This window comes from Mytilus edulis, chromosome 7, assembly GCF_963676685.1.
Source record: "Mytilus edulis chromosome 7, xbMytEdul2.2, whole genome shotgun sequence".
NCBI lineage: Eukaryota > Metazoa > Mollusca > Bivalvia > Mytilida > Mytilidae > Mytilus > Mytilus edulis.
Window position 1 is genome coordinate 8,022,987 of NC_092350.1, and position 24,631 is coordinate 8,047,617.

Consider the following 24,631-nt stretch of genomic DNA (forward strand, 5'->3'; position numbering starts at 1 on the left):
TTATAATAAAAGTGCAATCTGCCTGGGAAATATCAGGGACTTGGGTTGAAAAAAGTATGTTGATTAAATATAACTTGTAAAGTAAGCACTTTTCCCTGCTTGCCCATTGGCCTGACATCAAAATAATATAAGCCAATTTTGGAGTTTTTCCAACCCAGCCTAATTTGTCTTTCAGTTAGGTATAATCAATTACAATATATTAGACAAAGCTGTTATGAAAATAATTGTTCTATTTTACCTAATCCATCATACACAATTCCTGACTTAGGTAGTGTATAGTCAACCACAAAACCATCTGATGTTGCTGTTGTGTGGGCTCCAGCATAGTTATAGGCTATAACGTTTGTATAATGGATTACACCAGGGGTCAGTTTTAGACCTGTCATGTTATACTGTTGGTCTGTTCCTGGGATGTCATGTGCTACTCTAAGGATATCATGTCCTGAAATGTAAAAAGCAGACTTTTAAAACATACTCGAAAGATGTTTGACAAAAGTGAGACTAACAAAGATATTTTTATAAAATGATTATATATAAAATCTTGAATAAATTTGATTTAGTTTCAGGATATTGATACAATCACCAAAACTTGTCATTTTCTGTTTTTTATTGAAAGAAAATTTTAGCCAATTTAATATTTTTTCTCATGTAAGACATGTTTAATGTCATCAAGACAATTTCTGGAACTGCCTTATTGTTGTTTCTGATAATTAGCATACAAAAGAAACTGAATTTCTTCATATTAAGCATTTAAGATTTGTCATACTGTAGCAATTTACAGTTCTCCTCCTTGGAAAGTACTATAAAGATAAATTCTATATTTCTCTGTGGTTTAATAATTTTCCAAGAATGATTGTTTGAGTCTTAACTCACCTCCCGGGAAAGTACTGAGATAAATGCTGTATTTCTCAATAGTTGTTTCATACTCCAGGAATTTACTGCTCCAGTCAAAGGTGATAGGTCTGCCTATCTGCATGAAGTCTGTGTCCTTTTCTGTAGTTCCTCTTATTTTTTCTATAACCTGAAACAAAAGAAAACAAGATTATTTATACCATTACTTGTCTATGATCTAAACTTGTATATTAAACATATTGCCTATTTGAGATAATGTTCTGTTAAAATGAAAATAAGATGTGACAAATATGCTAATGATAAAGAAGCTTTTCTGTTGCATCAATATGTAATTTCCTTATATACATTTAACATTATCAATCACATGTCTATTTCTGATTTAAGCAAAATGACAATAGTGCATAGGTCACTCCATAAATTTGAGCAAATCCATGCTTGATACTGGTATTTATGGGTGTTCATCCTTTTAAGTCTCTCAGTTTTTACACTGAGTTTATCTAATAACTATCTAAACTTTCAAAAGAGGATATTTATATTTGGAATAATATTCAAAATATAAGCACCATTATGTTCCTCATTTTTTGTCAAGTATGAATGAATGAATAAATGAATGAGTACTTTATTTGCAAGAAGTATATACATTTGATTTCAAACATATTTTATTCATTAAGATATGAAAAGGATTGAGCAACAGGCACAGCCTATAAAAGCTCTCTCCATATTACATGTTCAAGGTATAATTCAATTATAACAACTGTATTTAAAATAATGCAATATAGTGGAACATGCATGCTAATTATGAGCACACACGGGCAAACATATGTTTACAGTGCTACTTACTAAATGTAAAGTATATTTAAGTATATAGGCAATTACTCATCATTTATTCAAGAACCTTGAAACATGCAAATATCCTTTATAAGTCATTAGAAATATATATATATATGGCTTGAAAGAGACACTAAGCTTGCTTAGTGGATAAAATGAATTAATGTTTAAGTGGAGGAGAAAAAATAAAACTAAATGAAACAAAAAATAAGTAAGTTTCAATAAAAACGTTGAGTGTCACTGATATATTTATGAACAGATTTAAAAATAGCAATATTCATATCATATGAAATTAATCTGTTTCCAAAAAGTAATAATTCAATATTTATATCAACATTATCAGCAATGGAGTTAATGGAATCAAGAAGGATCTGTCTTACATCATTGAACTAAGGGCAAATGAAAAAGAAATGTTTGTTATCCTCAACAGGGTGATTACAGTTTGCACAAAAAGTGTTCTCGGATAAGAACTGATTAAACAGATGACATTTTAGGTTGCTAGCATTATTTCTGAGTTGACAATGACTTATATTAAGTTTCCTTATCCCATAGTTGAAAGGTTTAAATATATCATCAGTCCTATAAAACTTTTCCAGTCCACTTCTAAATATACCCAAACTTGGGGATTTTTGTAAACTCAAAGGAAGACTATTCCAAAGTCTTATAGTGGAAGGAATGAAACTATTAAAATAAGAGCTAGTTGTAGCAAGAGGCGGATGAAAAGTGTTATTTTCATTCCTCAAAGTATAAGGGGGTTTGTCTGGGAAGATATGGCTGGACTAACTCATATAAGAATGCAGGTGTCATCCCAATATTTTATAGAATAGTATAAGCTTATTTTAATTACGTCTATTCTCCAGAGTTTCTAAACCTAATTCAATATAAAGTTTTTGTCTGGTGGAATTACGTCGTAAACCTGTAATAATTCTAGTGGCTTCTATCTAAATATTTTCAAGAAGCTCAGACTCGTGCTGGGAGCAATTGCCCCATACAACATCACCATACTCTAATATAGGTCTAATAAAAGCATAATAAATATGTATAATTGAACTCCTATCTAATAAATGTTTAACTTGACGAAGCACAGATAGACGAGAGCATGCTTTTAAATAAATAATATCAATATGTAAGTTCCATGAAGCTGATGACTGAAATGTTATCCCAAGATGACAGTGAATATTTATTTTCTCAACCTCTTCACCATTTATCCCAAAAAATACAGGTGGATGCTCCCTTTCCCTTCTAGTAAATACAATATTTTTAGTTTTCTTAGAGTTAAATTGAACAGCCCATGATTTTGACCTATTTGAGATAACATCCAAGTCATCTACTATAACAAATAAAGAGGTGTCATCTGCAAAAAGTCTAATATCATTAGAAATGTCATTTACCATATCATTTATATACATTATGTACATATAGTACATTGAAGCAAATAAGTTCAAAGGGGCATAACTCCTAGAAAAAAAATTGAACCGTAATTTCCTGTTGATATGCAAATCTACATAGTATGTCCTTATTATCTACAAAGTTTCATGAAATTCTGTTGTGTGGTTTGAGAGGAGTTGCGATGACAAACTGTTGCAGTAGTACATTAAAGTAAATAAGTTCAAAGGGGCGTAACTCCTAGAAAAAAAAATTGAATCGCAATTTCCCGTCGATATGCACAAATACATAGTACGTCCTTATTATCTGAAAAGGTTTCGTGAAATTCTGTTGTGTGGTTTGAGAGGAGATGCGATGACAAACTGTTGCAGTAGTACATTAAAGTAAATAAGTTCAAAGGGGCGTAACTCCTAGAAAAAAAATTGAATCGCAATTTCCCGTCGATATGCACAACTACATAGTATGTCCTTATTATCTGAAAAGGTTTCGTGAAATTCTGTTGTGTGGTTTGAGAGGAGTTGCGATGACAAACTGTTGCAGTAGTACATTAAAGTAAATATGTTCAAAGGGGCGTTACTCCTAGAAAAAAAATTGAATCGCAATTTCCCGTCAATATGCACAACTACATAGTATGTCCTTATTATCTGAAAAGGTTTCGTGAAATTCTGTTGTGTGGTTTGAGAGGAGTTGCGATGACAAGAAACAGGACTGACGGACTGACGGACTGACGGACGGACGGACGGGTCAAAAACATTATACCCTCCGCAACTTCGTTGCGTGGGGTATAATAAGAAACAGAAAGGTTCATAAAACTGATCCCTGGGGGACACCTGCATGTATACTTCTTAGAGTTGACGAAAAACCTTCTGAAACAACCTTTTGTTGACGATTTGAAAGATAACTTTCTATCCAAGATAAGAGCTGATCATTTATGCCAGATTGCTTAAGTTTAAATAAAAGTCCTTTAAGCTAAACTTTATCAAAAGCTCTAGATACATCACAAAATACAAACCTTACATCCCTTCCACTATCCATATTACTAATAATTTTATGATATACTGATTAACAGTAGAGTCACCTGGCTGGAATCCAGATTGAAACTTTGACAAAAGGTTATTACTTCTCATATAATTATATAAATGTTTAAATAAAACTTTTTCCATAATCTTACAAACAATACTCGAACAGATATTGAACGATAGTTTAGAGCTGAATGTGGACTACCTTTTCCTTTAAAAATAGGATTAACATGTGCAATTTTCCATAACAGTGGAACCTGTTTAACTGATAGAGACATATTAAATAACTTAGTTAATGGTTTAGAAATAAAGCTAGCAACCTCTTTTAAAATTCTAGGACTGATACCGTCAGGTCCAGCTGGTTTGTTAACATTCAAAATATTTAGCTGATCTAAAATTTCTTTCTCAGTGATGACAAATTTATTTAAATGACATGGAGGAGGCTCATTATTATCAGGAATTTCTGGTTCTGTATCAATATTAGCTATATTAGCAAAATGATTGTTCAGGATCTCTGGATGAATAAAAATTCGGCCATCATGTTCCAAAAAAGGGTGGGAATCTCTAAGTATATACATGCTATGGCAAACAAAAATATATACAATTTATGACAAACAAAAGTTAATCTGACAGTGTCAACACTGTTTTCTGTTTTAACACCACTATGCACCATTAATTATCTGCACTTCCAAGCAAAGTGCCCCACCCTCTTTTTCTACATGTATACTATGTGTATCTATTAGACTCACAGTTTTTCCTCTGACAGAAGCTAACACAGGTGCTTGTCCCATTACAACAATTCCATTGGATTTAAACACAGCATACTGGTCTGCTGAATACCATATTCTTACAAACACAGAGTATGTTAAAGTATTCCCCAATTTGGCACCTAAAACAAAGAAAATATATTGTCAAATATTGGATATCTCAATACTTGTTTAATAGAATGGTATTCATTTAATTTCATGTATCATTTCCTTCATAAGCTGTTGGGTTTGTTTTAGTTTGTCAATTTTTAAAAAAAGATAACCTTTTTTATAATAGAAACTTTATCCCTCTAAAAGACAAATCAAGGATCATTATTTTAAAAGATGTAAACAATGGTGGTTCTCGCTTCAAAATAATGATACAATATTGAGTTAGTAAACTTAAATCATTAAAATGTCTTCTAGTTTTTTCAACATTCCTAAACAACTATTTAATAATTGTCAAAATGTATAATTTTCAAAACTAACCAGGTTTTGTAGAAAAAACACAGTCTTTAAGTTGACCACCATCCTGCCAAACCTTTTCTTCCACAGGATCATAAATACCAGATGGAAAATCAAACTGAGTGTAACCAATACTCCATTCATACCTGTAACAAACAAAAGAAAACATGATTTGAGCCATATTATCAGATGCCTTTAAAGATTAATCATGGGGAGCTCTACCTTGACCTACCATAAAAGTTTTAGGCCTTGTTCTAATTAAACAAGCCACATTCCTTCCACATAAAATATTATTCAATGCCATTACACCTTATTCTGGAGTTACCTCTCTTGACCTACCATAAAGGTTTCATGCCTTGTACTTGGGATCCACACCACAATCAAGGGAGTTATCTCTCTTGACCCTCGATAAGGGTTTCATGCCTTGTACTTGGGACCCACACCACAATCAAGGGAGTTATCTCTCTTGACCTACCATAAAGGTTTCATGCCTTGTACTTGTAACACAAGCTTCAATCTACATAATATACTATCCAATGCCATTAAAGCTTTACCATGTTGTTCTGTCCCTTGACTTACCATAAAGGTTTCATGCCCTGTACTTGGGACACGAGCCATATTCCACGTAATATATTATCTGAGGCTGTTACGGCTTGATCAGTACTGAAATAGCCATTACTATCTTTAACCAGTAGAAGATTGTTGTTATTATCTAAATAAAAAATAACAAAAATCTTTAAAATTTAAATACACTCTGATATATAAGTCTATACACTTAAATCATTTTTAATAAATAACCTTTTATCACTGTTTTTTCAAAATTATAAATCTAGAAGGCATACTTATATATGAGCTGTGTCTGATAAAAATGGAAACCTACTATGCAAGTGCATGTATATGTGTATGATTTAACTGATTTTATACATTAAAATACAAAATAACAGAAGAATTTTGGCCTGCTTTGTAGTGCTATCAAATCAACTCAATTTTCAAAAAAGTTAACAGATGTACTGATTCTTATTTGCATAAGGTCGATTTTTACACGACGCAGCTCATATATATAAAAAGTACTCTTACATTCTCACAAAGAATGCAATAAAATTGTTTCATTCTAGCTAGAAAGCAGCTATAAAGTATACCAATCAGACTGAGTAACACCTGCTGAATGCATGGCATTCAAGGTAAGTTCCCTCCACCTGAACTCATTAAAAATATTCAGGCATGCATTAAAGCAACAGAGCAAATAAATCATAATTATACATTGTCAATGAAATGAATGGTTCTTTGACTCTTTGTAAAACCTGTACTTAATCTTTCTTAGGTGCATGTTCCAAATCAACATACTTCTGGGTATATTTTATTCAATTTTAAGGTATTTTCCTGCTGTTGACAAGGTTCTAAATATTTTAACACATGAAAATCAGTATATTTGATGTTTTTTTTACTAGCTGTCTAAACAATCTCCTCGACTAAACAAGGTTTAAATTTAAGAGTCATTTTTTATCCCCTGGAGTACATAAATGTCCATCTCTTGACCTTGACATACTTACTTGTTGATACATCATTACAGCTACCAAGACTTGGATTTAAAGGACATTTTTAGTCCTGTGCAGCACACACACAATGACCTTCACATGACCTTGATATACTTACTTGTTTGCTCTATGGTCGGGTGGTTGTCGCTTTGACATATTCACCATTTCCTTTCTCAATTTTATTACTTGTTGATACAACATTACAGCTACCAAGACTTGGATTTAAAGGACATTTTTAGTCCTGTGCAGCACACACACAATGACCTTCACATGACCTTGATATACTTACTTGTTGATACATCATTACAGCTACCAAGACTTGGATTTAAAGGACATTTTTTGTCCTGTGGAGCACATACACAATGGCCATCACATGACATAGCATCACATCTCCTGATAAGATCTAGAGGTCCCCCAGGTACTTTTGTAAAGGCCGAGTGGATAAGTTTACTTCTCATACCAACCTGAAAAACATACATGCAAAATGATGATTAATCTTTAAATGAGATGGATACTATAAATAAGTTTGAAATACTTCTTGGTCTTGCGAGTACCTTTTTATTTCTGTATCTAAGCTATTTTTGCAGAAGAATACAATTGACCATCCATCCATTGATTTATGATAAAGTCACTGACTATATATTACCATGTTAATGTTAGTGACAATGTGTTTCTGTAGAGTTATATGTATGACAGAATGAAGAATGTTGGTTTAATAGCAGAACAATGTGCTGATAAACATGTTTTTGTTCTGGCGAAAAATATAGTAGACGTTTCCACACTGAATTTGAGGTTAAAAGTGGGTTGCAATGAATTATTATGTCAACCGATCGACAATGTCGGGTGACATATTGCTTTTCTTCTGTTTCTTTTTCTGTATTATTATTATACTTCCACCTATTTTGTCCGGCAGTTTTCTCGAAGCCAATGGAACCAATCTTAATGAATGTTAACTATAATGAGGAACAAAATTTTGGGTTACAGTAGGTCTTAAGAACATAAAAAATGGTTTTGGTGGATTATTTGGATATGCTTAAACATAGAATCATTATATATTGATACAATTTAGGTGCCCACTATATACTTGTTTTGGATGATTTTTGGCACTCATTGGAACTACTACATGTACTATGTTGCCATGGAAACTACACCAAAAAATCGTAAAATATCAAAATGCTCCAAATTTTATGAAACTTCCAGAAACGATGAGCAACATTGGTAGATGTGCAATTTGGCGTTGAATATCGAAAAATGTCTCCTGTTACCATGGAAACAATGCAAAAATGGTCAAAATGCTTCAAAAACCTTAAAGTGGCATTTACTTTCTTAAAATGGTAAGTCAAATCCATTGAAACGTTGATGGTGTGTTCCCTTCCATGTACCAATGTGGTATCTGCCATTAAAAATTTGGAATGGTCTCTGTTACCATAGAAACCATCACAAATGTCAAAAATTTCAAAATGCTCAAAATTTGATGAAACTTATTATGATAACTAACTGTCAAGTCTGCATGAGACTTTTGAAGTTGGAATTTCCAAAATGGCCATCGTTGCCATGGAAACTGCAAAAATGTTAATAATTTCAAAAAGCTCCAAACTTAATGAAACTTAATATTACTGTCCACTGGCATGTATAGATGAGACTTTTGACTTTGGAATTTTAAAAATGGCTGCCATTGCCATGGAAACAGCAGAAATTAGAAACTTTTGACAATGCTCCAAATGTTCTGAAAATTTCAGAAAGATACATCACAATGCATAGATCTGAATTCACTGTTAAATTGTTTTGAAATGGCTGCCACTTAATGGCAATAGGGGAAGGGTGACACCCACTATTGCTTGCAATGGCAATTCTAGTTTTGATTCTACTTCAAAATAATCATAACAATTTATGTTTCATCAAACAACTCTAATGACAAATTTATGACGTGTTTGTTCACAAAACTTTTGTTGTAAGTAAGAAATAATAGTGTTTTTATCATTGTTCTTTAACATCTAATTCTTTACTTACATTATATATCTTTAATATCGTTCCAAAGTGTATGATTTTATTTGTCCTATACATATCAGACAACTGACTGATGAAATGACAAGCGGCTGGATAGACTGAAGGACAGACAGAGGTAAAACAGTAAACCCCACTCTTTTAAAGCGGGAGTATAATCATTAGCAAAACATACTAACCCCATTGACAGCCCATACAGATATGTACAGTGTATTAAATTTGGTCAAAGTTTTAGTTTCCACTTCAAACAGTTGAACTTTTCCCTCATCCCCATGATCTGTGTTGGTATTTGTATGATAATATTTTTTATCCGTATCCTAAAAATATAAAATATGCATGTAGTAGCAAAAATTGCAATCTGGAAAGAAAATACCTACAGAGCTTGCATGTGCTACCAATACTTAAGAAACAGCTTGTTTTACTATTAAGACATTTGAAACTTTACTGAATCATAATTATATTTATCTTAATGCTATACATTCAACCAGATTTTTTCCATTGTTCCATACAGGAAGAATTATCAATCACATCAGACCAGAAACAAATCAATAAAATTGAGAATGAAAATGGGGAATATGTCAAGAAGACAACAACTTGATTTAAGAGCAGAATACAGCCAAAACATATATATTTCCATTTAAACTTCTATTGGGCTACATGTAATAACTCTACATCAAATTTATAATATATTCCATACTGCATTTAAATCCTGGCCCAGATAGGTAGACCCTACAGCTACTTTATAATGGTCTATATCAGAATGTAGGTCACTGAAGCCTAACCAGGCCAGATTTACAGCTCTCTGTGACCAGAGCATCCATCCTGCAGCATGTCTTAGGAGTTCAGGATCAGCAGCATGGTCAGTTGTTATAGCATACATACCTAATCAACAGAAAAACAATACTTTAAAATAGTTGAAGAAAAGTTTACCATGGAAAGTACTTCAGAAACTTATAAAGACTGATATGATTTATGTGTATATATCTAGTAGATCACAAGTATATATTTTTTGAGACAAAAATTTTTCATAATTTGCCAAAATGAAGATTTTATTATGCTCTTTTCAATAATTTAATAAAAAGTATGGGTCACCGTGCTATTTTTCAAGCTATGGGTCGTTGAAAATTGCCAAAATTTGGTTAGTTTGTTCATGAAAAAACACATTAGTGTGCATAAAAAAAATTCTATGAGATAGAATTTTGAAATAAATTGTGAGAAGAAAGGTTTCATAATATGTTTTAAGAAAATAAAAAGAAAACATGGTGTCACCGAACTTGTTTTCTTGCTACAAGTAAAAATAAAAAATTTCCCTATTAGCCCAGTATAAATTTTGTACTAAAAGAGTTATTTCCCCTTAAATGGCTCATTTGAAAAAAATAATTTTTTTACCAAAAAAAATTGATACTTGTCAAAATATTTTGAATAATACGATTAATCAACAATTTGTCTTCAAATAGAAAAAACAGTCTAACCATTGAATTGAAAATCTGTCTCCAAATTTGCAGATTTAGGATTATAATTAGACCAATTTTGTACTGCGATTGTGCAATCCAAGATGGCGGTATATCATGAATCTACCTTAAACACTTACAAATGGTTTATGTATACGACTTTTATACTTAATTGAAGAATATCATTAAATAGTACAGTTCCAACACAAAATCCTAAATGTATATAAAAACATACCTCTAGAAGGTGGAGAACTGTCTACAAACATTCCAGGAGAGGTAGAGTTTATACATATCTCAGCACTGTTACACGAAATTAAGGTCACATAATAGGTCACTCCATCATGTAAATCTAGTCCGGAAAATACATAGGATCTTGATATACCATTGACCTGGAAATATCAAAGAAAACAAAATAAAATTACTTGCAAATGATAACAAGACCGTATGTCATGTATTATTAAAATAGCAAACACTTAAAATTAAAAAAAACAAGTGTATGATGCCAACTTACTGACTGAGAAGACAGCATAAATTCTCCTCCAATATGAGAATTGATAGACAGATACTGTCTTTTTATATATGACTCATCATCATCAACAGTCCATTCCACCTTCATTGATGTTCTATACACTTGTGTCAGTCCATTAATTCCAAAGTCAGCTGAGAATGTAGGTGGTGTTGTTATCACAGGAGCTGATGTGTCCACCAGAAAACCATTGGATGTTGATTCTGACCATAAACCTAAAATCATATTAGATATTTATTCCGAGGTATTTTCTGAAGATGTAGAAGAGAAAAGATTTATCAAGAAAATTTGAAGGGTTCAGCGGAACCCAGTGTCTCGCCTACTTTTTGCTGTTAATCACAGGCTCAACAAAAATGAGGAAAAAAGTCAATAAACATATTCCTCTTGATACTATCTTTTGATTGTAAGAAGGTTCTGTCCAAGTTTGGTAAAAATCCAGGATAGTTTATGAATTTAATAAATGTTTTAAAAACTTAAAACTGCAGACTGTATGTAATGTTAACTGGAAGAAAAACTAAGTCCATTTATAAGTAAAATACAGATACACAGGTACAAAATTTTAACAAAATTTCCTTCTAGATACTAGCTTTTGATCATAAACAAGCTTCTGTCCAAATTTGGTACAAATCCAAAATAGTACAAGAAAGTTATTAAAGTTTCAAAAACTTTAACCACAGAATGAATGCGTTGTTGGTATTCTGCCTTGCCCTTAAAAGTTCAATAATAATTGAATCTACAACTGTATGATCAATGATGATGTAAGATTGTTATTTTTGTATGAAATAAGCAGTTTTCTATTTATTCAATATAAATCATAACATACAAAATACTGTGAGGTGCTATTTTCCATTTAGTTTTACAGAATAATACTGTATCTTACCAACTTTGTTGTAAGCTCGGACAGTAACAAAGATTCTCTGGTTTAATGGTAGTCCTAGAGATATATTATAGAAAGCAGCAGTCTCTGTCAAATGTAGTTCAGTCTCTGGTATTATATCAGTGCCTCCTTTGGTGGTTCCTGCCATCCATACATACTTCTCAAGACCAGACTGGGGATCATCAAACCCATACCACTTAGCTGAGATATAGGTCCTGTAAAATATTTATTGGTAATAACAGCTGTTTGTTTAAAATATGTCTGGGATCATTCTGTAAAATATTTATACTCAAATACAACTGTTTCTTTGAACCATCTCAAGTATCTAGTGAGAACTCATACCAGATTGCAGATCATCAAACACAAAAAACTTAGCTGGGATATAGATCCTGTTACACTTAATAACAGCTGTTTCATTGAAACAAATCTGACAGGTATCAGGTAAAACTCAGATGAGACCATGTTTCATCAAACCCATGCCATATAGTAGAGATTTAGTTTTTGTAGAATATTCACACATACATGAATTAACAGCTTCTTCATTGAAACATGTCAAGGTAAAATGTAAATTACTGTTCCTGATGTAATCAAATAAACCAAATATTAATCACATAGACATGTTGAACACAATGAAACTTCTGTTACCAAGACATATATTAGGTGTATTAAAGATTTATACTTCTACTTCACATGTTATTCCCACAATACTTATGTTTCTTTTCAGAAAGCAATACACCTGAATAGTATCTTACTTCATAGACTGGTATTCTGTATCAATGAATCCAGTTCCATCCTGAACTTTTCCAGCTACAGGGGCACTGTTGTCTATGATAATGCCATCTGATGTCACAGTGGTACACATGTCTGCCGTGTTACAGGCAGTTACTGTAGTATAATATCTCAGTCCTGTACCAAGATGGATTTTCTCTAATGTAAAGTCTGAAGTAAAACAAAATAATACATATGTAAGATTTATTTATTACACATTGGGAATAATTTACACACTCATTGTTGTGTAAAATATCAGTCATGTACCAAAGTGAATGTGCTCTTATGTAACTCTGAAATTGTACATCTTCTGATTGAAGCTTTTAAAATGCTCTTCCATTTGTACTATTGTACTTTATTTTCTATTTATGAAGTTTGCTGTCTATTAATTTTGTCAAAGATCAAATCCTTCAATGGACCATAATTCTTTGTTACTTTTAGATGTGTTTTTCATTGATTATAATACATTTGTATAACAATTTGTAATTCTGATAGGTAGTTGCTTAAAATATGTTCACATTGTGGTCAGGCTCCTACAAACATAATAATCTTTAATGATTGGGTGGTATTTTCTGGTCTACAAATACCATAAGTAATACCCACAGCCTGTTCCTGTAATATATCAACACAAACATAATAATCTTTAATGATTGGGTGGTATTTTCTGGTCTACAAATACCATAAGTAATACCCACAGCCTGTTCCTGTTATATATCAACACAAACATAATAATCTTTAATGATTGGGTGGTATTTTCTGGTCTACAAATACCATAAGTAATACCCACAGCCTGTTCCTGTAATATATCAACACAAACATAATAATCTTTAATGATTGGGTGGTATTTTCTGGTCTACAAATAGCATAAGTAATACCCACAGCCTGTTCCTGTAATATATCAACACAAACATAATAATCTTTAATGATTGGGTGGTATTTTCTGGTCTACAAATACCATAAGTAATACCCACAGCCTGTTCCTGTAATATATCAACACAAACAAAATAATCTTTAATGATTGGGTGGTATTTTCTGGTCTACAAATAGCATAAGTAATACCCACAGCCTGTTCCTGTAATATATCAACACAAACATAATAATCTTTAATGATTGGGTGGTATTTTCTGGTCTACAAATAGCATAAGTAATACCCACAGCCTGTTCCTGTAATATATCAACACAAACATAGTAATCTTTAATGATTGGGTGGTATTTTCTGGTCAACAAATACTATAAGTAATACCCACAGCCTGTTCCTGTAATATATCAACACAAACAAAATAATCTTTAATGATTGGGTGGTATTTTCTGGTCTACAAATACCATAAGAAATACCCACAGCCTGTTCCTGTAATATATCAACACAAACATAATAATCTTTAATGATTGAGTTGTATTTTCTGGCCTATACATACCATATGTAATTCCAACAGCCTGTTCCTGTAATATATCTTCACACTGTGGACAGGTCCCAACAGAAACATAATAATCTTTTATTGTGGAGTGAGATTCATGGAAACCTTCCCAACAGGCATGTAGCACTTTGGTTTCTGTCTGGAAGTCAATGTCCTTGATACTTCCTGTCAGCTGACTTTTATCTCCATCATACACATGACCAGGTGTAGGTGCTGTTGTGTCCACTTGAAAAGCCCAGGATGTAGCTAATGATGATAGTCCTGCCTTGTTGAAAGCCTAAATAAGTAAAAATATATATCAGTATTTCATGGTCATAAAGATTGAATCTCTTTGAAATATTTTATGCACAAAATAAAGAATTATATCTTAATTATCACAATTGTAGGGACTAAATACTGAAATGATTACATATAAATATAAAAATTTAAAATTTTGACCATTTTAAAATCTGGTCATACACACATTTGAAATCAAGTACATTTTCCACTATTTAAAGTTAAATTAAATAATCACAGCAGTATTTTTAAAACATTTTTTAAGTATTTTAAAATGAAAAATATTCTCTGACAATAAATACACTGTATAGACTAAGTAAAGTTACTCACTCTGACATTGATATAGTAGTAATGGCCATCTTTTAAATCTAAAGGATTATTTTTGTCTGTCATTCCACATTCTTCATCAACAACCTTCAGGTAAGACATCATATCTGTATAGCCTGGCTCTGATCCAACTGACCAAAGGTAATAATCTATACCAGACTCTAAGTCAAGGAACACATCCTTCCAACTAAAATGTTGAGAAGAAAAATGTATGTATTGGTACAACAAAAATGTCTAGGCCTTAAGAATAATGAAATGACATCACAAGCTTCTTAAGCAATCATCTTTAACTTTTAATATTTGCTAATTATAATTTCAAGTATGGCAAGACTCAATATATACAAATGGAGGATTTCTGAAAATGATAGACATTGATATATATCAAATGTTTTACATAATTCATTCTTTGACCTTGACCAAACCAACTATTTCCTAATTGTGTTGTTGATGTAGTATTATAGCAAATTATATCTATAATTAACCCTTGACCTTAACTCAACTTATTATGGATCTGTTTCTATTCAGGATGTAATATGCATGTTAGTTATAATTTAATCAAAATTGAACTTTGACCCTACCATGCCTACATTAACTTAAAATGGATCTATATCTGTTTTGAATGTAATGTGCCCGACTGTAAAATGGATCTATATCTATTTTGAATGTAATGTTCCAGTCTGTAAAATTGAATTTTGGTGATATGTCAAATGCTTACACCAATTAAATTTTGTAATAAGCCTGGTTCTTATAAATAGCCCTTGACCAATTAAATTTAAATGGGATCTTTGTAATAAGCCTGGTTCTTATAAATAGCCCTTGACCAATCAAATTTAAATGGGATCTTTGTAATAAGCCAAGTTCTTATAAATAGCCCTTGACCACTAACTATTTTTTTCTCAGATCTTAGTTATATTCCTGTTTGCTATAATTAACCCTTGACTCTAACTGAACTCACCAAGGATCTATTTCTGTTGTGGATGATATATGCCTGTTGGTTATAACTATCGGTTTATTACTGGTAACTGGTGGGGTTGTATCTATAATGACTGGTTCTGAAACAACTTCTGTTTCTCTGTTAGCAAAATCAACAGCTAGAATGTCATAAACAATAAATTAAAAACTTTGAAGTGTAATGATCAATGGTCACTCTCAATAGCAAATGTGACGAACAACTTTTGCTTTCATATTTCATATTGCAAACTAATAAAATGGAAAAAAAGTTGGATTATACTTTCACACAATTTGTCATAAGGATAAGTATTTATGTTGGCAATTCTACAGTAGAATTAATGTAAATAGTATGGCTGTTGAATATTCAAACAACAAACCAACAACACAACAAGCCAGAAGACATATACAGGTAAACATACCTCTAAAACAATTAACAAGTGTTTAATTCATCGCAATAATCAAATTTGACCTTTCTATTCAAATGATTATGTCTATTCAGCAAAAAGAAATTCAACATCAATCATATTATTAAGTATAAACTTTAGACTTGATAACATTCTACTAACCTTTTAGAGTAGCATAATACTTGTAACCACTCTGTAAATTCAGTTGATGTAAGGCTTTATGTTGTAGCACTCCAACATTCTCAAAAGCAACAACATCATTACCTCCACTTGATGTACCTAGTATAAATTAAAAAGAAGGCAACACATTATAAACCTGCTAGATATAACTGGCATTCAGCCAACAAACAATAAAACTAGATATTCCCAAGGAAATATAAACTCATCATATTTGTTCATTTTCCACCCTGTACATCCATACTTAATTTTTAGGAATAGGTAATCCTTCAGAATACAAATGCGCCCCTAAAAGTTTATTAACAAATCTCTTTTTAAAATTACTGAATTGAAAGCAGAATCTGATCATTCAAGTAATGTACTTTCTCACCAATTCCTAGTATGTATTCTTTAATTCCAGATGGGTGTGGTCCATTGTTAAATTCTTCCACATCTTGGAAATTATCCCAGTTAACATACATGTCTGAATCAGATGTCTAAAATAAAAAAATAAAACAATATGACAAAAAAAATGGATACTATTACAATTAATAAAAAAAGATGTAACAGTTTTACAACAAATACGGCTAAACCAAAACAATTAATAGTTTGTTAAAAATTGGTGAAAAAAGCAATAGTGTGAACTGTTTTTTACTAAAAAAATTTAATCTAAGTATGACATGTCACCGTCGTATTTATGTGTATATTAAATGGTTATTCATCAGTTCATTTCATTCATTCATTCATTCATTCCATTGTCTGTTTCATCATACTCATTAAGACGATTGACTGAGACTGACGACATTTCTAATATACGTCACTGCACAATTTCATATACACGTCACTTCACACCTGAACGATTTAAATAAAATAAAATATTATTGCACGAGCGCGGGAAAATATGTGTACGCCTTATTTTTATATAGAGATTTAGGATTTCATTAAATGAATAGCAGCCTTTCAAAGCTGACGCTTCAAAGCTAAAGCAATATTTACAGGTTAGTTAATTTTGTTATTTGGAAAATATTATTTAGTTTCTCGATAGCGTTTCATTCATTAAAAGTTAAATGGAAATATTATGATAATTTTATCATAATCTGCAATACGACTTTTCCGTACTTTTTACATAGTTTTATGGTAAAGTTCAAATTACTGAATTACAGCTAGAAATTGTTTTATTGGCGATATTAATTCATGGCGTAATTTTAAAAGTGCATTGTCGAATTCATTAGTCCGTCAGTCCTTGTTTCATTGTAGTTTGTGGTTTTATATTTAGAGTATGAATGAATGTAATTGTTTCCGAATTTGTTGAAAGATTTGTATATGTTGAAATAAATGTATATTTACAGTAATAAAAGTGGTACTAAAGTCACTGTCTGGTATAAGCCATACGTTAAGTTGGTATATGTCAAGTTCACTGTGACAAATGGAGCCTTCAGAGAGAGAGATGACCTAGTTGGTGCCACGTTTTTTGTTAGTGAAGAGTTGTCGGAGAATCTGTCCGCACTTGAATTTATTTGGATAACAGTTCATCTAGATATCTACTTGGCGACACGATAATCTAAGAATATACAGCGCTGTTGAGGTATATAGTGAAAAAGTTTTAAACAAATCCCGGAGTTGGATTGAAAACATGTAAAGGCATATTGGTAATGAATGTTTAGAAAATATTCATATTTTGCGCAAACCAAAGAATTAAATTAGTTTGGTGAATGTTTAATTTTACACCGATAACAAAAGGAAATAGATTCATTCATTTAAATATTCATAATATTGTGTTGGTGTCGATAACGTTTCAGTTGAGTAGTTTTATAGTACACAACGTTGTGTGTTTACAATCATCACAGATGTCAATTTCATTCCGCGGTGGATTCGACTGGTATCAACGAAGTAAACAATAGTGTATTGAACCCAGACAGAATTTTATTAGATTGGAGCTGAAATTCAAATAAAGAATAGCAATCAAAACAATAAACATTATTTAATAGAAATATTTGATTATTACAAGTATTATATATTCTTTATATTGTTTAGTATTATTGATATATATATATGTATTTAAGATGTCATAGTTTATCTTATTACTTATATTTTTCAGTTTAAATTTTTGTGTGCATTATTGCATGAACACCTGGTCCTTGCACTGTCAGATTTCACATGCACATTAGATCATATGACGGTAAGTTGACATTTTCATCATCATCATCATTTTCATTATTTTTGTTGTCTTTTGTATGTGTCTGTTTACGTTTTGTATTGTGTCCCGTTTGGTATATTGAGTACTCTGTTTTGACTATGGCTGAAGGAAACGCATCTGGTTCCGTAGTTGAGGGTAATGTTAAAGGTCACGAACCTAATATGTCAGAGACCGATATTGCAAAAATGATAGCATTTTTGTCTAAACATGGTAAATATAAAGTACTTACTAATGAGGAGTATGACTTGATATCTTATGCTAAACCGTTGGTTAAGAAAGAAGGAAGTATGCCAACAGGGTATACCACTAGTACTCCGAAGCCGACTACTGATAAGCTTCCGTCTAGACCACCACCTCCTCCCCCTTTTAGAAAATACTATCACTATTTTTCGGGTATAAATGAGCAGGTGAAACCGAAAGTTAGTTTTAACTTGGGAAATCACACTCATGACATTACTGGTAATACACCAACGTACCAAAGACCACGGTTACCGGTTTTCTCTGGGGATGCAAAGAGTGAGGCTTCATTTGACGTGTGGAAATTTGAAGTAAAATGCTTACTCCGAGAAAACTTGTACCCGGAGTTAATCATAGTACAGTGTATGAGAAATTCTTTAAAAAATCAAGCCCGTAATACCCTGCTTACACTTCCTGAGTCTGCTACTCCACATAATATTCTAGAAAAATTAGAAGGTATTTACGGAAATGTCTATTCAAATGAGACATTTTTACAGTCATTTTATACTGAGAAGCAGGATGAGGGTCAATCAGTGGCCGATTACGGTATGAAATTAGAAGGTATATTACAGAAAGCATACGATAAGGGTAAATTAACTTCAGAAGTTAGAGATGATATGCTGAGAACAAAGTTTTGGTCAGGTATCAGGGATTCTGCATTGAAAAATGCTACTAGATACAAATATGACACTATCAAAAACTTTGATGAATTAAGAAAAGAGGTAAGAGCAGTTGAACTAGAGCTTCAAATTTCGAGTGCTTCTAAGCCTACAGCTACTGTCATACATCAACCAGTTACTGCTGTATCAGATATGAATGTTCTTATACAGAAGTTAGATGCATTTAATAAAAGGCTAGATAATTTCGAAGGTGAGTTGAAGAAAGTTAAAGAGTCTCAAGGTGATGATCAACAAAATAGACAAAACAATAAACCACAAGGTTCGGGTAATTATTGGAATAATAGAGGTACACAGAGAGGTAGATATAATAATAATTATAGAGGTAACGGAAGGGGCCGTTATAATTACAGAGGAGGTAACAGAGGACAGTCAGGAACAGATAATAAGTTTCAGAATCAGAATCAGAATTTAAACTTCGGCTAGTCTCTGTCGCAGGGCAGACTAGAGACTTAGAGAGTAAGTGTAGCCCTAATTTTAAATCAGACTTAAGTAAGACTAAATCATTGTTAGATAGAATGGTAGGTATGGAGAATCAGTCAATTATACAGGTTAATTCGATGAAATGTAAAGCTTTGATTGATAGTGGTTCGAAGATTTCAACAGTTTCTGATCATGTTTTGAAGTTAATGAAACCTGTCCCCGAGGTCAAAGATTTGGATGATTTTGAGTTATCAGTCAGTGTTGCTGGCGGTTCGAAACTGCCCTATATTGGTTATGTTGAGGTCGAGGTTCAGATACCTTTTCTTCCAGGTGAGTCTTTCTATGTGCTTATGTTGGTTGTACCTAGGTCTGATTATACAAATAAAGTACCGGTAATTGTTGGTACAAACATTTTACGGTTAGGTATGGAGTTAGTACACTGTCTTGATGATGATATTTCGATACCAAAACAGTGGGATGTTGCCTTTTCGTCTATACAGGATAATAGTTCAGGAGTGGTGCGTTCTTCCAATAGACGCCCGTTTAAACTGTTTCCTTCATCAGTAATGACCATATCTGGAATAGTGAAGCTAAAAGGTGATGTAAATACCGAGACTTTAGTAACGGAGAACCGCTCTATTTTGAGTGAGTTGTCAGATCAGGTAGTTGTCTGTCCCAGAGTAGTATCAGTCAAAGGTAACGGTAAACAGAGGGTACCAGTTAGGATTTGTAATATAACAGCAAAGCCTGTTGTTATCAAACCTAAAACTGTCCTTTGTGAGTTAAGTGGAGTTACTGTCGTACGTGATGGTTTTGAACTTGGTATTAATGTCAGAGAGGATTTGCCTGACAATACAAAAGGACAATTAAAAGGTTTGTTAACTAAGTGGAAATCGATCTTTTCTACAGGACCAACGGATCTAGGGTTCACCACATTGGTGGAACATGAGATTAAGTTAACGGACAACATTCCTTTTAAGGAACCGTATCGACGCATACCACCGTCATTGTACGAAGAGGTTCGTGAACATTTGAAGGAAATGTTGGAAGCGGGGGCTATTAGAGAATCTTCTAGTCACTACTCTTCCAATGTTGTACTAGTAAGGAAACCAGACGGAAGTCTTCGATTCTGTCTTGATTTTAGGAAACTCAACAAGAAGACTATTCGTGACGCCCAAAGTCTTCCACGCATAGATGAGACACTAGATTGTCTGACCGGAAGTAAGTATTTCAGTAAAATTGACCTTAGGTCGGCCTATTGGCAGTGTAACCTTAAAGAGTCTGACCGTTATAAGACTGCATTTAGTCTCGGTCCTTTAGGGTTTTATGAGTGTAACAGGCTAGCTTTTGGTTTAACCAATGCTTGTGCCACATTTCAGCGTCTCATGGAGAGATGCATGGGTGAGTTACACCTGAGAGAATGCCTAATATATCTGGATGATATAGTGATTTTTTCTAAGACTGCTGAAGAACATATGACAAGACTAGAGTCTGTATTCAGTAAGCTAAAGAAGCATGGCCTAAAACTAAAAGGAAGTAAGTGCGAATTTTTTAGGAAAGAAATAAAATACCTAGGTTTTATTGTCTCTGAAGAGGGAATTAAAACAGACCAAGAAAAGGTAAAAGCAGTACGAAACTGGCCAGAAATAAAGAATGTCAGAGGTCTCAGACGATTTTTAGGATTCACATCCTATTACAGGAAGTTCGTACGAGATTATGCTAAGATAGTAAGACCATTAAATGATCTTCTGGTAGGACACCAAACGAACAAGAAGCAGACATCTAAGAAAAAGAACAAACCCAAGCCAACGAAGTGGAAATGGGGCGATGAACAGCAAGCTGCCAGAGAAAAGCTGATAGAGGTATTGACTAGTCCCCCTATTCTTGCTTTTGCCGATTATAGTCTACCATTCATTTTGAATATAGACGCCAGTGGTGATTGATTAGGCGCCATAATTTATCAACGTCAGAATGGTATCGAAAGGGTTATAGCATATGCTAGTAGAGCGCTACGTGCTGCAGAGAAGTTGTATCCGGCCCATAAACGAGAGTTTCTCACTTTGAAGTGGGCGGTTACTGATAAATTTCGAGACTATCTATATGGAAATAAGTTTGAAGTCCGCACGGATAATAATCCGCTTACTTATGTCTTGGGTAAGGCCAAATTAGATGCTACTTCTCAGAGATGGATAGCAGAATTAGCCGATTATGATTTTAGTTTGGTATATAGAAATGGTAAGTCGAACGTTGACGCCGACAGTTTGTCAAGGATTGATTATGACCATCAGGAATTATTTAGCGATGCTGTTAAAGCTATATGCGAGGCTATTTTAGTTTCATCCAGCTGTACACCCGCTGAGAGCATTTGTATGTCCCAAACTCTGGAAGGTATAGTCGACAAGGATGACCCCGAGCTAGAGGCCTTTTCAGACATTTCTTGGGTTGTAGAACAGAAGAAAGACGAAGATATAGCGAGGGCACTTGAGTTAAAAAGAGCAGGACATAAACCTACGAAGAGAGAAATTGGTAAGCAACCTTTAGGTACACGCAAGTTACTTTACGACTGGGATAAACTAGTCATTAAGAAAGAAGTTCTCTATAGGGTAAGTAAACTTAACGATGAGACTATATATCAGCTTATTTTACCAGCTGCTTACAGGGATATTGCTTTGAGAGGTTTACATGACGATGCTGGTCACCAAGGTAGAGACCGTACTCTTTATCTTGTCAACTCCAGATTTTATTGGCCTGGAATGAATAAAGACGTAGAAGGTAAGGTGGCGAATTGTCCAAACTGTATACTAAGGAAAACAAAGAGTAATAGATTTGCTGAACTAGTGAGTATAGAGACCAGTCAACCATTGGAGATGATTTGCATAGATTTTCTCTGCTTAGAACAATCTAAGGGTGGTTATGAAAATATACTGGTGATAACTGATCACTTTACAAGGTATGCTCAGGCAATTCCTACACGGAATCAGACGGCACAGACTACGGCTAGATGCCTGTGGGAGTTCTTTATTCAACATTATTCCTTTCCCGCACGTATACATAGCGACCAAGGCAGAAACTTCGAGTCCAGAGTCATTAGTGAGCTTTGTAAAATTGCCAGTATAAAGAAATCAAGGACAACTCCAGCTCACCCAAGTGGAAACGGTCAGTGCGAAAGGTTTAACTCCACACTTTTAAGCATGCTTGGAACCTTGAACGACGAACAGAAGTCAGATTGGAAGAGTTACGTCCCACCTTTAGTGCATGCCTATAATGTTACAAAGCACGAGAGTACTGGGTACAGCCCTCATTTTTTAATGTTTGGGTGGCATCCTCGTCTCCCGATCGACGCTTTTCTAGGTGTTGATAGAGACGTATCTCAAGGTAAGAGTCATGAATCGTATGCTAGTCAGTTAGAAAAGAGATTGCAGTATGCTTACAAGACAGCGGCAAAAGTTGCAGAGAAAGCTAGTAGGAGACATAAAACCAGGTATGATTTAAAGGTGAGAAATTCAGTTTTGAAGAAGGGAGACAGAGTTCTTCTCAAGAACATACATATTAAAGGTAGACAAAAGCTTGCAAACCGTTGGAACAGAGAACCCTTCATTGTAGTATCTAAACCAGATACAAATATCCCCGTTTATGTGATAAAACCCGAGTATGGTAAAGGTAAGACGAAAACAAAGACAGTACATAGGAATCTACTGTTACCTATTTATTCTTTACCAACCGATGAATTGGTACCTCATAATAAGAAAGAAAGAAACAGTAAGTGCACAAGTGAAACCAATAGAGTCGACGATGAGATACAGATTGTAGAATCTGTAAAAGATACTGAAGATACAGGAAGTGTTCATGACTCTTCGGATGAGTCCGATTCTGATTCTGATTATGCTCTAATGCCTTTTGATCAACCAGGTCGGTACAAGGCCATTACAAGTAGTTCTCTAAATCCTTCGGCTGAGGAGTTTAGTCCATTGAGTTCAATAGTTTCGGGATCCCAAGGGAATCAAACTCAAAGCTCAGATATGCTAAATTTGAGTAATGGTACAGGTAATGCTAGTTCGACATCTGAAACACATTCGGGTCTCTCTAGTAGACATATTGATGAGACACTTAATACTAGTAGTAGATTAACGCAGGAGCAATCCTCATTAACTACTCAGAATTCAGATATTTCCAACGAGGTAAGAAGCGTTCCAGAAAGAACACATGTATCTGTGGAACAGTTCAACGAACCGGTTTTACGTCGCACGTCTAGACAGTCTAGGATGCCAGATCGCTATGGTGATTATGTTTATTTTTAGGGAAAATACTTATTTTATTTATTTTTTTGTTTTTACATGTCTATATATTACTGTTTTCTTTGAATTTTCTGACTCGATATTCTTGATATGCACAGAGAGGCGGTGGCCACCTGAACATATTGAGAGGTTGAACGGAAAGTTTAAAATTTTAACAGTGTTAGTATATAGAAGTTTTGTTTTTACATTACAGGTATGTATAGTAGTTCTTATATTTTTGCGTCAAGTCGTGGTAGTAGCATGAGTCAGGTAGATTGTAAGCAGGTTAACATTATCCCTGGTGGTACTTATGATAGGTTGTGTAGTTTGGCTGAAAAGCGACTTCATAATGTCGTTCATCCTAAGATAGTATATTTTGTTGCCGGGATTCCAGATATATGTTCTTTGATGCGTATCAAGAACGAGAAATATGAATAATCATATCTTTATTTAGAGAAGGATCACGTTGCACTTATAAAAGAAACTATGTCAGATGTTGAGAAACGTATGAAAAATATAGGATGTAAAGTTGTTTTTGCAACTATAACAACAATGAGTTTCCAGAAATGGAATACCCATAGGAGATCAGTTGGAAAAACTGTCCGCCTAAAATATGAGTCTGATTACGAGAGAATGCAGGAGAGATGAATTCAATTTTATATGCAGTAAATACATATATTGTACAAAGGAATTTAGGAAATGGTGTTGTAACCCCCTTTTTACACGCTTTTGTTCATAAAAGGTGTAAAAGTAAAATTCGTTATATTTATTCTATGTTAGTTGATGGAGTACATCCTACTCAGGCATTGAGTGCCTCATGGGCACGTCATATGGGAG

At 33.4% G+C, this 24,631-nt stretch overlaps 1 protein-coding gene across 1 annotated transcript in view; it reads right to left on the reverse strand.

The window, feature by feature from the left end:
* The window catches only part of LOC139529851 (uncharacterized), a 104,947-nt gene that overhangs the window by 10,848 nt on the left and 69,468 nt on the right, over positions 1–24,631 (reverse strand). The window contains exons 33-49 of the mRNA XM_071325790.1: positions 16,378–16,483; positions 15,993–16,109; positions 15,431–15,566; positions 14,479–14,662; positions 13,873–14,149; positions 12,442–12,628; positions 11,693–11,904; positions 10,798–11,027; positions 10,522–10,675; positions 9,533–9,717; positions 9,015–9,152; positions 7,121–7,295; positions 5,876–6,008; positions 5,321–5,442; positions 4,835–4,974; positions 874–1,021; positions 239–442 (exon numbers count right to left, since the gene is read on the reverse strand). Of these exons, the coding sequence (XP_071181891.1) occupies positions 239–442; positions 874–1,021; positions 4,835–4,974; positions 5,321–5,442; positions 5,876–6,008; positions 7,121–7,295; positions 9,015–9,152; positions 9,533–9,717; positions 10,522–10,675; positions 10,798–11,027; positions 11,693–11,904; positions 12,442–12,628; positions 13,873–14,149; positions 14,479–14,662; positions 15,431–15,566; positions 15,993–16,109; positions 16,378–16,483 (2,848 nt within the window). The remainder of the gene's footprint in view (positions 1–238; positions 443–873; positions 1,022–4,834; positions 4,975–5,320; positions 5,443–5,875; positions 6,009–7,120; positions 7,296–9,014; positions 9,153–9,532; positions 9,718–10,521; positions 10,676–10,797; positions 11,028–11,692; positions 11,905–12,441; positions 12,629–13,872; positions 14,150–14,478; positions 14,663–15,430; positions 15,567–15,992; positions 16,110–16,377; positions 16,484–24,631) is intronic.